Source organism: Anopheles merus, chromosome X (genome assembly GCF_017562075.2).
Source record: "Anopheles merus strain MAF chromosome X, AmerM5.1, whole genome shotgun sequence".
NCBI classification, from domain to species: domain Eukaryota; kingdom Metazoa; phylum Arthropoda; class Insecta; order Diptera; family Culicidae; genus Anopheles; species Anopheles merus.
This window is the reverse complement of record NC_054081.1, coordinates 3,305,864-3,322,973: the sequence shown is the minus strand read 5'-3', so window position 1 is coordinate 3,322,973 and position 17,110 is coordinate 3,305,864. Positions and strand designations below refer to the sequence as shown.

The following is a 17,110-nucleotide window of genomic DNA, read 5'->3' as shown; positions in this document are numbered from 1 at the left end:
TTATTATTATTAATAATTTATTTATTTTTCGTTTAATGGAGAAAAAAAGGTCCTTGTGAATGTTATTGAGTTTCTCTCATTTTAAATAATCTAAATTGTCTTCCTCTTGTTCCGATTTGGGTTTCTGAAGCCTGCTTCTGGATGGTTATTGAATATTATAGTTTTATCCATAACAGTTCAGTAGACACTCATCTACTAACGATCACTCTTTTGAATGAGTTGAATCAGAGTAAACGAGTAGTTATAGGGATTCGACTCTTTCAATCACTCTTTTGCGCCATGCAACAAATCCTGCACTCGTTTGTGAATAATCTCCTTTGTGATCCGGCTCACTTGCTGAGTGACTCGCCGATCAGCGATCAGTGAACGTGAATCGAAGAGGAGTTATTAAAAACAATATTTAAAAGATTCAAATCACTCGCCCATGCTCAACTTGCACATCTCTGTACAGAACCGCCACTCCTATGTATGAAGAGATTCATTCCGTACGAGACTAGAACCAACGACTTGTTGGTAAGATGTGCCGTACGATCCGGCTCGAAGGACTAAAATGTGCAGGGTGCTTCGCTAATTTTGCGAATGCGAGAAAAAATATAACTTTCTACTACTGCTTCTAACGACTGTAAAGGAAGAAGTAGTAGTAGAAAAAATAATTTTTTTTTCTCGCATTCGCAACATTAGCGAAACACCCTGCATTTTGGTCCTTCGAGCCGGAGCAGCGTTCGCCTTTCCGCTGCCGTCCGCCTAGCTGTACCGGCCGGCCAAGCGCAAGGTCGATGCCGTTGCATTCGTTTCTCCTGTGCGTGTGTGCATGCAGCGCGAGTGCCAAATACAACGCCCCAAAAGAAAGAACAAAAAAAAAAAAAGTAACTCACACCCTCCTCCCAAGAAAAGCTGCTGCACACGCATTACTGTGCCGCTCGGATGCACACACGGCACCCCTTGGCACGTTAAGACACGCGGTAGCGTCGGCCGCACGACCCATTCAGACGGATGTCCAAAAATAACAAAATCCGCATCGCACACCGCCAGACACACCGCGAGAGAGAAGGAGAGAGAGAGAGAGAGAGCATCACGCTCGTCTGCCGTCCTTTCCGTGCAGCGTCTTCCCGTCCCGGGGGCGATCTGTCTGTCTGTCGCGCGGGCCCGGCTCGAAACGGAAATGCATCTCCTTGCGCGCATCGGCGAGTGTTTCTTTTTTTCCCTTCTTCTTCCTCTTCTTCGCTCTTTTTGACGGGGGAAAGTGGAAAAGCCAATCGGCAAACCGTGGGTCGGCCACAGTCACTCCCGGTTGACCGAACGTGCCGCACGCGCGCCAGCATTCAACTGCGTCGTCCCTGCCGGCAGGAGAGAAACGCACCGAGCGGCGGATGCTGCGTGCGCAACGTCGTCGCGTACGCGCACAGGCCGTGCCGTGTTGTCAGCTGCTTTACCGCGTGCCGTGCTTAAGCGCAAAGTTCGTGCAGAGGGCTGGCTTAATCGACGAGTGCGCCGCGTGCGTGAAACACAGGATCGGTGCGTTGCGAAGTGTGGTGTGTGATGTGCAAAGCGTGGAACACAGTTCGGTAGCGCAGAAGCTTCTTGTTCTTGTGGTTTGGTGGGTGGAAGCGGAAATTAAAGCACGCCGATCGGTCGTCACTCATTTTTAGGATGAAAAGTACACTTGCAAGTTGGTAGAAATTCGCACAAAACCATCACAAGGACCACGTGTCTGTAGCGTGTGCCTGGAACTCCAGTTCAATCTTCAATCAAATAGGCTCATACGTGAAGCAGCAGCAAAAGAGAGAAAAAAGCCAAAATGGTTCAACTAAAGCCGCAGCAAACGTCGCTCGCCAGCAAGCTGGTGGTGCAGCATCACCAGTGCGGACCGTCGCTGAGCGACTGTCTCGAGCTGGAGGCTGCCGGTCAGCCGAAAGGATTAGCCATCAAGGGAACCTGGCGCTACGTGAGTAACAGTGTGCAAAACGGGCAAAGCACGGCAAAAGCCAAGGCTCTGGGGAGGAATGCTGTGGGGTTTGTGTTTTGGCAACGAATGGGGCACTATTCATTTCATGTACGTCTCCGTTGTTTGTCGGCGTGTGGGCTAAAATTAGCGCCGTGCTGTGTTGCACCGCACGTGTTGACAATTCGGCTGCCCGAAAGGCGCATGATCCGACGTGCGTACTTCATTCGCTCTCCCCTAGTTTTATGCATAATTTGCAACCTTTGGTCTGGAATGTGTAGGGGATGCGTGTGCGTACACCAGCATCGCAAACTCTGCGATGTGTGCTGGACGCGAGACATGATTTAGTCCCGAAGTCGTTGTTATGGTTCAGTAATTCAAAGATATAACATGATGCTGTTGCTGAAATGCTGTGCTTGATGATGAATATTCTCTCACATGAATCTTCAGTGATGAGTGAATCTAATCTCAAATCGAATCTCTAAAAAGTTATTATTCTCAAAGAACCTTGAATCTGTGAAGAGTTATGAATCACAAAAAACCGTGGATCTCTGAAATATCTAAATTTCCAAGAATGTGTACATCTTTCAGGGTTTGTGAATTCCAAAAGATTTGTGAATATCTACAACCACCAAAAGTAACCACTGTGATACGGATTATTTCATAGTGCAATCAATCCGCTTATGCAGTGAAGTAGAATCAAGAGACAAACATAACAATTGGAAAAATCTTAAAACAATGATTAATGAATCTATCTAGGCTCTTAAACCATGAGAGACTTATGAATCTTTTCAAATTCACAAAGGTCTAAAGCTACAGGAATCTTTGAATCTCCTATATAGAATCTGAAACATCAGTCCTCAAACATTTACTTGGAAGATCAAGATTCGAAGAAGATCTTCATTTTCAAGAAATAATTGGACGGGTGACAACTGCGAATGATCTCGCGTAGCTCGCACAAACCTTGTAAAGCATTGGCTCAAGGAATATCTTTGCTTGATAAAAACTTTATTTGTATTTCAAGAATTAATATCGTTTGAGTGAATGCCTCTCGAATGCCGAACGCTATTTAATAGGCCTGATAGGCTACGATATCGATCTGATTTTTTTTTTATTACCAATAACCAACATTTGATCAAAAGTAGATAGTACCAATAGTCCAATAGACCAATAGTAGATCAAAAAACACAGTAGGATTTAATATCATCTGACTGGGACCGAGTATCCAGCAAGATAGCGGCGAACCAAGGCTATCAAATCGAACGTGACTTTATTCCCATTTGAAACAATCCTTCCCCTAGCACGAACTGTCTATACGGTTGGGGTTTGTTGGATACCACAAGAAGAAAAAGAAACATTGTAACACTGCATTTCCAACGGGGTTCTTTCTTTATCCCAACACAAAGCATCTCTTACAAATTGTACAACCGCAGTGTCCAAAACAGGCATAAGAAACCCTGAAGGGATATGACAGTACGCTACTGTTTCGTGTATATGCCACCCACAGTCGTGCGATATTGCAGAGAAACCCTGCCAATAAGCATTCCCGTGGTTATGATCTCTTCTTACCGAGACAGTGGTTATGATATGCAAAAACACTTGGAATCACATAATCTCACTTCCTAGGCTAGCAAACTCGTCCCAAGCAGCTAAACTAGTTGCAATAGAGAAACACGCGGTATAGGAAGCTGTCGCTTAGTAAATTTCACTTTCACCTAGTTACAAGGGTGGGAGACGCTTCAGACGCTTAGGCTTGCATTGGCGCCGTCCATCCGATGCCAATGCGAAGTTAATGCCCTTTTTGTGGTAGTTTGGTTCTTCGCTCCGATTAGCAAATGCTGTTCCCAATGCAAAGGCGCTGGTGGCGGATGGTGGTGGCCCTCTCAGTAACACGAACCTCCTTTTTGATATCGGCACCCGGTAGAAAGTGCACAGGCATGGGCATGTAATAGCGGATAGAAGAAGATGAAGGGAAGGCACACAACTACACACATTATCGACTCCAAACGCAAAGAGAGTTAATAGAGCATGTAAATAAGCATCGAGCTTTGGGTCGGAGGCATGTCGGAGAGAACGCGCCACTATTGATGAGTCTAGCGATGTGAGCAGCAGAAAGACGGCAGCAGGCTCGGAAGCAAAGCGTGCTACGTGATGCGGCGATGTGTGGAAACTAGGATGCGCGCGCCCAGTAGCTCGGTCAGATGCCTTATTTAGCTTATCTAGATTCCACCGATGGAAGCAAGAGGCGTTCGATGATGGCGCAAGGTTGGACAGTAGCTCAGAAGCATGATGCCCGTTATCGTACCTTTTTTTGTTTATCTCGCCTGTGCTACCGTTCTTTGGATTTTCAGCTAGCAGTGAACTCTCTTTAGTCTGCAGTCTCGATTATTCGATCTATTTCAATGCATTCAGGTCCCTAGAATCTGCAATTCTTTAGGTCCGTATATGCAAATTCCATGGTGTCTGCAGTGTTGTACTCTCTAACTCTGGTTTCAGGTATTTCTGATATTTTTGATACGAAGATATCGTCTAGAAACTAGGCTAGAATCTGCAATCGTATCGGAAGCTTCCGAAGAGCAATTGTTAGATATGCGTTTACAACGTATGGTAGTAGACTTCATCTTCTATTTGACGGACCCATTGCGGTCTGTAGACTACAGAGAGTTAACTGTACACAATTTTGCCAAGTCTCAGAATATGCAATCAGTTCAGGAACAATCTATCTATCCGCTCTAAAAGTGCGAAGCTCATAAAATACCAGAGCATGTAATCTGCTGTCAACCTTCCCTACACTACCCACCACCAATCACCATTCATAAAGACGAGAAGGGTTAGCATTTATGTGTTTCTACCTTGAGTTTGTTGTAAAGCTGGCTGGAAATGGTTGTTATCCCGTGGGAACAATTCTCACCTTTTCCCGTGGCCATTGTTCTGATTGTTCAACTTGTTCATCCGACTAGAAAGAGATAGATAGATGAGAGAGGCTTATTGTTTGTGCCTGCTCCTCTACGCACACACGACGTACCGGGTCTTTGCTAAACAGAACGTGACCAATTGACAGGGGGGTCTGGTGGGCACGTTTTAAATTCTATTGTTTTTTTGTAAACAACTGAGGAGGATTGTAGTTTTCTCGCTCTCTCTTTTCCATCAGCCATATTACTGTGGGTGCTGACGCACTTTGAAGTTTCTCAAACGCCGAGGGTATTGTTGACCTTTCCTTCTCTCTAGGATTTCAGTTTCTTAAAGCTTGCTAGCGACATCCTAAAATTGATCGCATCCAATAAAGTGTCAGCCATAATTAATAGCTCTTTTATATTACCACTCATTATTGCCATCACATTGGGGAGTAGTGATGGGTAATCCGGAGCGGAGTCATGGATCAACTCCGACTCCGGTGCGCAAATATGACTCCGGCTCCGGATCATAACTGGATTCGACTCCGGATCAGTCCGGATTACTCCGGAATACTCCGGATCACTCCGGATCACTCCGGATTACTCCGGATCACTCCGGATCAGTCCGGATCAGTCCGGATCAGTCCGGATCAGTCCGGATCAGTCCGGATCAGTCCGGATCAGTCCGGATCAGTTTTCGTACATATTCGATGTACGACTTGAAAGTCAATGAGCTCATCAAGAATTGTCTAAACGATAACAGTCATTCCGGATCCGGAGTGATCCGGAGTAATCCGGAGTAATCCGGAGTGATCCGGAGTAATCCGGACTGATCCGGACTCGGAGTTGATGAGTCCGAGGGTTTTCCCGTATGCCCCCCCCCCCCCCCCCCCCGCTAAACAGTCCGGAGCAACTCCGAGTCCGACTCCGAGGGGTGCCGGAGTCGGATCGATTCGACTCCGGAAAAAAATTGTATTTACCCATCACTATTGGGGAGGAGCGTTGTCTTCAATGTCTTGATCTGTGATTCTAGCAGTTCCTGTGTTTTTTTTTGTTGCCTTCTATTTTGTTAGTCATATTTTATGAGGCTCCCCTTTCCGCCTTACCTACTTTGCGTGCGCGCGTCTCTGTGTCACCAGCTCCGTTGGTTTGCGCCGAGGTCTCTTTTCGTCTGCTTTTATTTGATGATTGACGTAATATCTTACTCACAGCTCCCATTCATCCTTAACTTCGAGCTCGCGTCAGCTTTTCGGTGCGTCCCGAACATTCGACAGCTGTGCGCGCGGCGGCGGCGCCTTCCGAGCATTCTTCCCACGGCGCGGATTTTGGCCTTTGGCTGCCGAAGGTTGCCCGCACCTAATGCATTGCATCTGGAACGATGCCCGGAACACGGGGGAAAGATGGGCGTTGAACGCCCGAGTGGGAAGACAATGTTTTCTATGAGCTCTATGAAGTTTGTTTGCACACTTGGGGAAGCCAACACGCCCCACGGCAGAGACTCACTAAGATTACAGAAGACCCTCGAGATACGACCCAATCCACATGGGACGATTTTGATTTTGACAGTTTATAGTTGTCATCTAGTTGGAATTGATACAGGTAGTCTCCGAGATACGCGGCGCCTTATCTTTATAAAATTTTGGCAATACCTTGCGTCACAGTTGTTGAGGCAATTCCTTAAATTGTACTGATTGCAATTGTTGCACTTGTTTACTGCAAAAAAAATCAATCAAAATTGGTTCAAAATTGTAATCCTCAGTCAAAAACACATCAAATAATTAATGTAGTGGCCTAATCCACCCATCTAAATCAAAATTACCCAAAATTTAGCTAAACTTTGACTGGGAACAGCTTAATTCAACTTACACGGACATCTGAGATACGCGGTTTCTTCTCGGTCCGCAATAATAACGGATCTAGGGGATGAACTGAAGTTTATTTTTTCTGATTATCGATACACACACATTTATGAAGACTTCCTAACTACTCGAACATGGATTTTGATATAGTACTTACACGATTACAATGAAATTAATGCATTCTGGTAAATCGTTTTATTTAAATTCCCGAAATTGACTTCTTGTGGACTTTTCAACCACTGTTGTAAATGATGTTCACATTGACATTTATTGGACATACAGTAGAACTTCGATTTTCCGGGGTCGGATTAATCGGCGGACGGCTTCACCGTGCGCATGAAATTGACAGTTGATCAATCGTGGTCAAGGTGTATGTATTTAGAAGGTTGATTTTTATCACTTTTGCTGGTCGACATTGTGGGAGACATCTGTCAATCATACTAATTTCATTACCCCTATCCAGCCCAACCCGTTTTTTATACTGGAGCCCCTGGAACAGTTATGTCAAATCGAGAAATGTCATTTTGCTCTGAAAAACTTCACCTTCACCTTCACCTTGCCATATTAAAACACCTTGATCGTGGCGAACATTTTGTTGTTGCGATGTTCAGGTTGGTAAACACATTTGTTGTGCAGCTCTCTAGTGTCTAGTGATATTTTCTATGTTTTCAAATTATTGTCCAAGAACAACTGTTAAATCTATAGTTAACGAGTAATGAATAAAACCTACCAATATGTCCGACTCCGACAAACGTATATGACGTCTATGGAGATGTGCACCGTTAGACATCTCGAGCAAGCACGACAAACTTCATCTCAAACCCGTCAAATTCCATACATTTTGTTTGATTGGTGCCAGAGCGCAGGCTTAGTAAAGCCAGTGAATTTTGTTTGTTAATGAATCTGACAGTTGTTGGACCATTATCAGTGCAAATGCCCCAGTAGTTTTCCGTTCCCAAATAAAGTCGTATCGTGGGGCTTCCCTGTAATAGGCGAGCGATCTCGCGCTCTCTCTCTCCCTCTCGCCCACTTGATCTAATCTGGCTGGAATGTTTGCTTTGCGCCGTGCAATAATGTCCCGTGGGTTGACAGTATTCTTTCGCTGTGTGCATCTCTCCAGCCCATCTGGATCATTTCGTGCGGGGCACTGTATGGGTACCCACTTTCACTCGCGCGCGCCCGCAAGCTCGCTTGCCTTTTCTCTCGCACTGGCTCGCTAGGGCTGTCTCGCTCGCTCGCAACCTGCGCTACCCGATCGCTGCTACCTGGGAGTGCGCGCTGGGCTCGACCAGCAGTCTGCGCGCGTACGGTGGTGCGGTACGGTCGGTGTGCGCTTTAGTGTGTGGGCCGTTTTCTAACACTCCCGGACGTATTGGGAAGCGTGTGTGTGTGTGTGCGTGTGTGCGAATAGTTGCGAAAGACAGTGGCCCTTGCCGCCCTGATCGAAGAAAAGCCCGTGGTGAACCCCTGTGTTTGTCGAGCTGTGTCACGCGTCAGTGTGTCATCGGCCGTCCACTGCACACACTGTGCCAAACACTTCTACCCGTGTGCGATCGTGTGCGTGCGTTTGTGTGTGTGTGTGGAGCTCACGTATACTTCTCGTGCCACTGCTATCAATCACAAAGCCACACGCTTTTGTGTGACACAAACAATAGGGCGGCGAGCTGTGTGTTGCTCGCTTGGTCCGTCCTTCAATCAACAGCACTGCTGTCTGTGTGTGTCATTGTTCTTTCGGGAATCAAAGTGCACACAGTGTGGAAGAGTGTACACCCCATTTGGCACACGACGCTCCTGTCATCTTTTTGGGGCGCGTTGTGTGTGTGTGTGAGTGTGTGTAATTCGTTTATGGCCAAGAGGGAGCCCGAGTTTCGGCACTATAGTTGGTGTAGTTTTCATATTACAAAAAAAGCAACAAAATGCAACGCTACATCGAATCCATGACGGTCGACTGTGGCGGCATTGTCGAGCACAAGAGCAACGCCAGCAGTGTGGGCGACATTTACGAGCTGGCAAACAGTGAGCTGCCGCTGTGCGAGTACTCCTGCCCGACCAGCGACGCGCCCGTTTGTGGTGGTGATGGTGCTGATGGTTCGTCTTCACCCGAGCAGGGCAGCAGCATCCGGAGCGACAGCTACCACGATTCGTCCTCGCTGCAGGACCCGGACGATGGGGGTGCGGCGATCAACCAGCAGCAGCAGCAGCAGCAGCAGCAGCAGCAGTACCAGCTCGGCGGCTACGAACCGCACCGCCAGTACCATCGGCTGTCCGTGTCGCACACCGGCGACGAGTTCAGCTCCGAGGAGGATGAAGCGTTCGTCGAGCTGCTCGAGCGGGCCAGCGACATTGTAGGTGTCTGTGGGGGTTTTTTTTTTTTAAGTCAATTTCAGCGCTGAGTGGCTGGGCGTCTGTTGCTACCGGGACTTCCGGAACATCCGGGACCGGGGTACCCCTGTGTATGTGTTTTGTGTTTGGTGGTAGAAGAACATTCCATTGTCGGGCTTTTTTGTTGTTGTGTATGTTGCCAACCTGCTCAAATTTATGCTTTCTTTTCTTGCGTCCTCTGTTCTGTTTTTAATGATTTGTTCTGCTCATCTCATCATTCGCCGCTTCTCTATGTTTCATGTTGACAGTGGGGGGTGGGGTGCAAAAAGGAGGGATAGTAATTTGAGCCACTGAACACAAAAATTGCATTCTTATTTGATCACACAAAATGCCAAGGGTTGGGCGACGGTGCATTGCGCAACGACCGGTGTGGCGTCGTCGTCGTATCATGTGTCTCTAATAAAATAACGATCAGGTTACTCTCGCCCGCCCTGCAAGCGGGAAGCTTACTTTGGCATTGTGACGCGCTCGATCGGGTTCGGGCCGGCCTGGTGATCGGGTTGGGAGAATGGCCGGCGAACCGACAGTCGCGTGCCAGGCACGTCCCAGCGTAGTCGTTTCTGTAGCCGCAATGTGGTGCGTCCAGCAGTGAGGAAGGGGGAGAAGGTATTATTTATGTGTCGCTCCAATCGCTAATATACATGTATATGTCTCTGTGTGTGTTTATAAACGCTGTCCACTCTTCGTCTGCTCCCACCCATTTGTGTGTTAATCTTCGTTACGCCTCCGGGAAAACGTATCTCCGTGTGTATTATCATTCCTGTGTCTAATTATCCGGCATTTCTTGCTGGTTTTGCTCTGTTTTCATTGCACTTGCCTTCCCGCACCAGGCCGAGGCACGGTTAGCGGCACGGCGCCAGGCCCGTGCGGAGGCCCGCGAGATACGCATGCGCGAGCTGGAGCGGCAGCAGAAGGAGCTGGAGCAGACGGCGGACCGGGTGTTCGATCTGCAGCAGCAGTCGATCGGGCTGTCCGAGCCGGCGACCGCGCTGGTCGCGACGACGCCCCGGTCGAGCCGCATCCTGGCGCAGAATGCGGTGACGCGCGGCAGCGCCCTGTCGTCGCGCCGGAACAGCGAGGACTCGCTCGAGGAGGAAGCCCGCAGCCTGCGCGACCTACGGCACGAGCTGAAGGTAAGAGAGGGAGAGAGGGAGAGAGGGAGAGAGTGGACGCTTCCCGTTACAAGACCATCTAATCAACTTCCTTTCTCTGATCGGGCAGGAAGTGGAGGAGCGCTTCCGGAAGGCGATGATTGCGAACGCGCAGCTCGACAACGAGCGGTCCTCGCTCAACTACCAGATACAGCTGCTGAAGGACAAGCTGGAGGAGGTGGAGGAGTCCCACTCGCAGCTGCAGCGCGAGTACCGGGAGAAGTGCCGCGACCGGGAGGCGCTCAAGCGCAACAACGACAAGCTGAGCGAGGAGCTGAAGCTCGTCCAGGGCCAGCTGCAGGAGCGGGACGCGCTGATCGAGCAGCACGGGCTGGTCATAGTCACGGTGGAGAACGAGGACGGTACCGATGCGCACCGCGCCCTAGTCACAGCGGATAACGCGCAGCTGCTCAAATCCGTGCCCGGTTCCCTTGGTGGGTGTTTTTATTTTATTTTATTTATTTTTTGCACGTGACTCTGCGGCAAAGTTTTTATATGTTTTGTTCTTTATTACCACCCCCCCCCCCCCTCCCCTCACATACAGACGTAAGACTGAAAAAGTTTGCGGCCGAAAAGCAGGAGCTGCAGACGGAGCTGCAGTCGCTGCAGCAGCAGCTGAACGATATTAAGAGCAAGGGCCGGCGGTACACCTCCATGAACGGTTCGCTCGTCGATGACGATTACGAGGATGCGCAGCGTAAGTAGCGTGATGCGTGTGTGTGCATGATGGGCAAATATTTTAACCCGCTGCCTTCGTTTTTTTTTCTGTTCACCAGGCGAAGCCAACAAGCTGATCACCGAGTATAAATACAAGCTGCAGAAGGCGGAGCAGGAGATCGCGAACCTGCAGGCCAGCCTGGCCCGCTCGGAAACGCAGGTGATCCGGTACAAGAGCACGGCCGAGGCGGCCGAGAAGGCCGAGAGCGATCTGAAGATCGAGCGAAGAAAGCTGCAGCGCGAGGTAAGCGGCGCGGGGTTGACAACAAGGGAACAGGGTGACACGGATCATCTGCGGAGGAGAATCCGATCGAAGTGTGTTGTACTCAATTTTTGTCTTCTTTCCCATACACTCTTTTACTCGCCTACAATCACAAACACACACATATACATATATACCAATTCGCTCATATTCTTGGGGGGTTTGGGGCTTTTAGCCTATCATTACGCAATACTGGGACGAGTGTCACTGTCAGTAGTGAGACTTTTTCCTCACAGCGCGCACCATTCGACTTTCGACTCCGATACGCAAACAAATTAGTTGTGTGTTTGTATGTGGTACAACCGCAACTGTTCATCCCCTAGCACACACACACACACACCTGCACACATACCCTCATTCATACTCAGCTCAATTTTAGGGGGAAAAGCGCCACTTTTTTGCACCCACACTTTCTAGTTTTGTTCTGTATCTGAACACTCTCGCGGCCTTACCCTGGTACGTCCGGTTTTCTTTTAGCGTTTCGCGTGTTTGTGTGTGTGTTGAAAGAGTGAAAGTTATTTACCACCTGCCCAACCTCTCACCTTCATTATGCACTAAAGAACCATCGTGTTGCGAGCATCGAGGAAAATGGTTACTAAAACATCGTTGCCCCCACGCGCCACCGTGTTTGTTTTATCTCGTCCCAGCCGTTTCCATTCATGTTTTCATATTTCATTGCAAGTTTCGTCTCCCATTTGTTTGCCGTTTTTTTTAATTGTTTTGTTTAAATAATCTATTGTTTTGCTTTCCGTTTTTTTCCGCGTGGACCGAGTGTGCTCAACGGTTGCTTCTGTAAATTTAGTTTTGACAGCTTTGAACGACTGAAGCGTTTGATGAAACGGTTGGGACTCCCTGGCTCGATGGCAGCGCCACCTGGCGGATTATCGAAGACACAAACACGAGGCGAGGCCGACGTCACACTGCAAGCGTCCGATCGGCTTGCGCAAACGTCTGAACTAGTGATGGGGAAAAAACTGAAGTTTTCGTCGGAATTGGCTCTGAAATCAGCATCGGCTTCGAAACGCAGTCGGTTTCGGCATATTCCCAATTTACTTGTAAAACGACCCATTCTCATGGTGACTCCCGGATTGATTTCGCTTCTGAATCTTCTGATTTCAATTCAAGAACTGATTCTCATTCCGGAGCTAATTCCATTTCTGATTCTGTTACCGGAGCTAATTGCGATCCCCGGGTGGATTATGTTTCCCGAGCCGACTCCGACTCCAAAGTCAACTCCGGAATCGGGTCCGAAGTCAACTCCGGATGTGGGTCCGAAGTCAACTCCGGATGTGGGTCCGAAGTCAACTCCGGAATCGGGTCCGAAGTCAACTCCGGAATCAGGTCCGAAGTCAACTCCGGAATCGGTTCCGAAGTCAACTTCGGAATCAGGTCCGAAGTCAACTCCGGAATCAGGTCCGAAGTCAACTCCGGAATCGGTTCCGAAGTCAACTTCGGAATCAGGTCCGAAGTCAACTCTGGAATCAGGTCCGAAGTCTACTCTGGAATCAGGTCCGAAGTCAACTCCGGAATGGGGTCCGAAGTCAACTCCGGAATCGGAACCGAAGACAACTCCGGAATCGGATCCGAAGTCAACTCCGGAATCAGGTCCGAAGTCAACTCTGGAATCAGGTCCGAAGTCTACTCTGGAATCAGGTCCGAAGTCAACTCCGGAATCGGGTCCGAAGTCAACTCCGGAATCGGTTCCGAAGTCAACTCCAGAATCAGGTCCGAAGTCAACTCCGGAATCAGGTCCGAAGTCAACTCCGGAATCGGATCCGAAGTCAACTCCGGAATCAGGTTCGAAGTCAACTCTGGAATCAGGTCCGAAGTCTACTCTGGAATCAGGTCCGAAGTCAACTCCGGAATGGGGTCCGAAGTCAACTCCGGAATCGGGTCCGAAGTCAACTCAGGAATCGGGTCCGAAGTTAACTTCGGAATCAGGTCCGAAGTCAACTCCGGAATCAGGTCCGAAGTCAACTCCGGAATCAGGTCCGAAGTCAACTCCGGAATCAGGTCCGAAGTCAACTCCGGAATCGAATCCGAAGTCAACTCCGGAATCGGGTCCGAAGTCAACTCAGGAATCGGGTCCGAAGTCAACTCCGGAATCGACTCCGGAATCAAAATCGAGTCCAGCATCGCAATCGGATCTGCAGTTGATTCCCAACACGGAATCGGAATCGAGTAGGTCCGATTCCGAGCTCCCACTATTGAACGTCGGAATAATTCGCTGCAAGCGAGGAGACAGTGTGTTCAAAAGCGTGCGTGTGTTGCATTCGTTTATGTTTTACTTTGTTTGTTTATCATCCCGATCGATTTGAAACAAAATCCGTTTATAAAATTTCGTAAAAGAAAGACAAAAAGGAAATTCAAGTGAAAAAAAGGTTTCTAATCGTTTTGCTCCATTGTTTACGACGTGCTAATATCGCTGACCCCATACTCATAAGCCAAACAGCCAATTCACCCGTACTAATCGCATTCTCTCTTGCTCTCTCTCTCCCGCTCCACAGAACCGTGAAGCGATGGACCGGCTGGAGGAGCTAGAAACGTCAAACAACCATCTGCTGAAGCGGCTAGACAAGCTTAAGAACGTCAAGAGCAACATCCTGAAGGACATATGATAGGACCAGGGCGGCCCCCCGTCCCCAGCGACATCCGGGACGTCGGCGACGAGGACGCAGCGCCGCCCGCCCGAGCCAGCCGGCGGCGAGCGCGGGAACCGTGGGAACAAATAACTGGCAGCAGCAGCAGCAGCGCCCACCACCACCAATGGTTGAGGGGGAGGGAGGGTTGGCGCATTCTTGTTAGGAAAAAACCCATCTTGATCCCCCTCCCCCTCGACGCGACTTGACATGAGCCCCCTTCGCACCATCCCCTTTGCGTATAGTAGAAGCGAAAAGCAAGCATGATAGATAGATCCATCTCCCTTCCGCCACAGCGCGCCGCCGATCAGTTATGTATTATTTATCTTCTGTCCCCAGCCCTCCCTCGCCACGCTCGTTTTACGCGCATTGTAAGCGTATCGGGCTGCGATGGGGGGAGGCTCTGTGTGTATGTGGCGTGTTAGTCCGTATGTTGTGTATAAAAAATGTTACTTTTGAAGCTTTGAGAGATCATAAACGCATAAAATCGGTAAATATATAGAGAGAGAATGATAGCATGGCCCAAAATAGGCACATACTCCCCCCCCCCTCTCCCCTTTCCTCTTCCACCAGATAAAAAAAGGAAACCGCCACGCGCACAGGCGCCGCGCTACCTCGCGCTTTCACGGACACACGGGCGGAAGTGTTGGCACTCGCGAGCACGCAATGTGGCGCCCATTAGCTACTACTCTCCCTGCTTCAGCCTGCACATAAAATGGCATCGAGTATTTATTATAAAAAAAGTTTTAATATGTTTTTTTTAATTAACAAAAAGCGATCGCTTGTAGAAAACCTGTTCTGCGCCTGCGTGTGCCAGAATAATGAGCAACATCTGGCAAAAGGGGGAGAGGGGCAGGGCCAAGGGGATGGGTAAATGATTCTAAAGAACCATGATAGCTGACCGTAAACAAAAAAAAATAAAAAAAAACATTGTAACTAGGAATAAATTTACACAACAAATAGAACGGAGTGTCAGACAAAACCTCGAAAACGTGCGCAGCCGAGGACCATGTTTTGCTATTTTTTTTTAATAAGCCATACCCTTCTCCCGCGCTTGTTTACCGCTTGCCAGCTTTTCCACCTAGGCCTCCCCTTTCCTGGTCAACGCACACACACACGCGCATTGCACAAATTTGGTTGTGCCGCGAGTATTGCAACACCGAGCAGAGTGCGCTGAATTCGCTGCAGTGTTGTCACTTGTGTGTGTGCTTTCGACTGTGTTTTCTTCTTCTTTTTTTCCACTCGTTGTTGTACGTATTAGTGCGTGCGCTTTAGAGATATTTTCATTTCCCAAATTCATCTCAACACTAACACGCGCGCTTAGCTAAACATTATTTATTTGTTAACGTAGACATTTTAAAGTCGAAAACAATACAGCACACACGCACACGCACACTGAGACAATTGGGTAAACCATAGAGCCGCGCGAAGCAACGAGTTGAGAGAGAGTGAGAGAGAGAGAGAGAAAGTGCATCAAATACTTGTAGTAATAAGGCAACAAGAGGGCGCATGGCAGACGAAGGTTTTCCGTTTTTCTTCTTCTTTTTTTATTGATGATGAGTTTGTAAAGCAACAGTAGCGTTTCGGATAGGATATTAGAAAGTATATGAAAAGCGAGAGAAAGAGAGGGAGACAGAGAACGGGAGAGGTAAGCAGATGCAATTGTTGCGATTGTCGTGTAGCAAAAGAGATTGTCGAGGAAAATGGGGAAAAAATCACAAGTCTGCGACAATCATGGTTCCATGATTGTTTACATTTTTTTTAGTACGGGACAAACGACCTGCGGCTGTATTTAAGGACAGTCTAGCAGCAGCGTTTCGCACCGGGGCAGCAAATGTGTAAATTTTGTACTGTTTATGTTATTTTTTTGCACCAGTTTTACTTAAATCGATTTGTAAATTTCATGTTGCGTTTCTTTTCTTTCGCTTCCTCTTCTGTGTGTCTACATTTTAACGCGTTGCTAGAACGATATTATACGATCAATATGAATTACAAACTCTCTGTGCAGGTTGCTGTGGTCCCTCCTGTTGTGCCGGAAAAGCAACACAAATCGATAGCATGAAATGGAAAGCAAAATCTTACCGGGGGTAGTGCGATAGTGGATAGTGGTAGTGCGATAGTGGAACGGTTGGTTTTATTTTCAGTTTTCAGTGTTCGGATCATCAAATTAGTTGTGTAAATACACACACACACAAACGCTTGTTTTAGGTCGATTTTTATTTATTTTTGCTTGGCCCGGGGACCGAAGAAGCAGAAGAAAGGCAAGCAAAAGGTGTAAAACGATGCAAAAGGGTATATGAGGTGGACATTAAAAAACGAAACACTAAAAAATAGAAGCGCAGCCTGCGTGAATATAGAACAAAATAATCAAATAAATCACGAACGGTGAGCCTCCACCCCAAACACCTGTGTTTAGGAGATAGGCGTGAGTAGCGATTAAAGATTAGAATAAAGCGAAACAAATTCTAGAGAGAAAGAGAGAGTTGATGGGGAGAGCGCGTAGAAAGGAATGCAACCAATACACACACACACACGCAATGCGATATGCTTGAATGAGAAAAAAAACAAACAGTGCAGTTTTGGCGGTAATCGATTCAGGGTTTCCAGGAGTTCTCATAGCTGTGGGACACTTTATTGACTCTTTCTTACGTGAAATGAACTTAATGTAATAGGAATTGGACTCAATAGCATCCTTGTGGGACAAATCCAATGGGAATTTCCAAGGCGCCTGTCCCAAAAGGGTGCCGTAGAGTCCAATTTCCATCATTCCCATAAGAAAGAGTCAAGGAAGTGACCCACAACTATGAGAACGCCTGGAAAATCCTGTAAGACGCGGAATGAAGACGACGAAGTGGATGATAAAAAAGAGAGAGAGTGAGCGAGAAATGTTTTGCAATCGGCTTATATCGTGTTTAATGGGTTTAATATGTATATGTTTTTGTCCGGAAGCCAGCGAGCGGGGAACTATATGATACACCTGTGTCTCGCAAACAAACAAACAAACAAAAAAAAAGCCGCGTGTAATCGGGCTCCTCCGGCGCGTTACTAGAGCTGGGCAAATAAATTCTTTTGAATGAACGAAAAGAACTGTTTTTTTTAATGTAATTACGATAAGCAAAATGCTATGGGATTTTTTGTTTCACAATAACTCTACAGTTAAAACCAATTTCCCCATTTCTCAATATTCAAATGGCGCCGCCACCGGCCGCAAAGCAATGAAATTCAATCCCAAAACGCAACAATTATTATTCATTTTTCTGTAAA

The 17,110-nt window shown here is 47.8% G+C and overlaps 1 protein-coding gene across 14 annotated transcripts in view; it reads left to right on the top strand.

Annotated features, from left to right (window-relative positions):
- LOC121590820 (leucine-rich repeat flightless-interacting protein 2) overlaps positions 1-16,930 on the top strand; it is a 29,502-nt gene extending 12,572 nt beyond the window's left edge. For 10 of the 14 annotated variants that reach the window (XM_041910916.1, XM_041910906.1, XM_041910931.1 and 7 more), the window contains 6 exons: positions 8,804-9,040; positions 9,908-10,210; positions 10,299-10,662; positions 10,773-10,925; positions 11,005-11,189; positions 13,715-16,930. In XM_041910916.1, the coding sequence (XP_041766850.1) occupies positions 8,804-9,040; positions 9,908-10,210; positions 10,299-10,662; positions 10,773-10,925; positions 11,005-11,189; positions 13,715-13,825 (1,353 nt within the window). In that variant the 3' untranslated portion in view covers positions 13,826-16,930. Of the gene's footprint in view, positions 1-175; positions 1,946-5,762; positions 9,041-9,907; positions 10,211-10,298; positions 10,663-10,772; positions 10,926-11,004; positions 11,190-11,382; positions 11,664-13,714 lie in introns of those variants that run through there. The other 4 variants (XR_006004487.1, XM_041910960.1, XM_041910941.1 and 1 more) reach the window with 4 other exon arrangements.
- Positions 16,931-17,110: the final 180 nt, after the last annotated feature.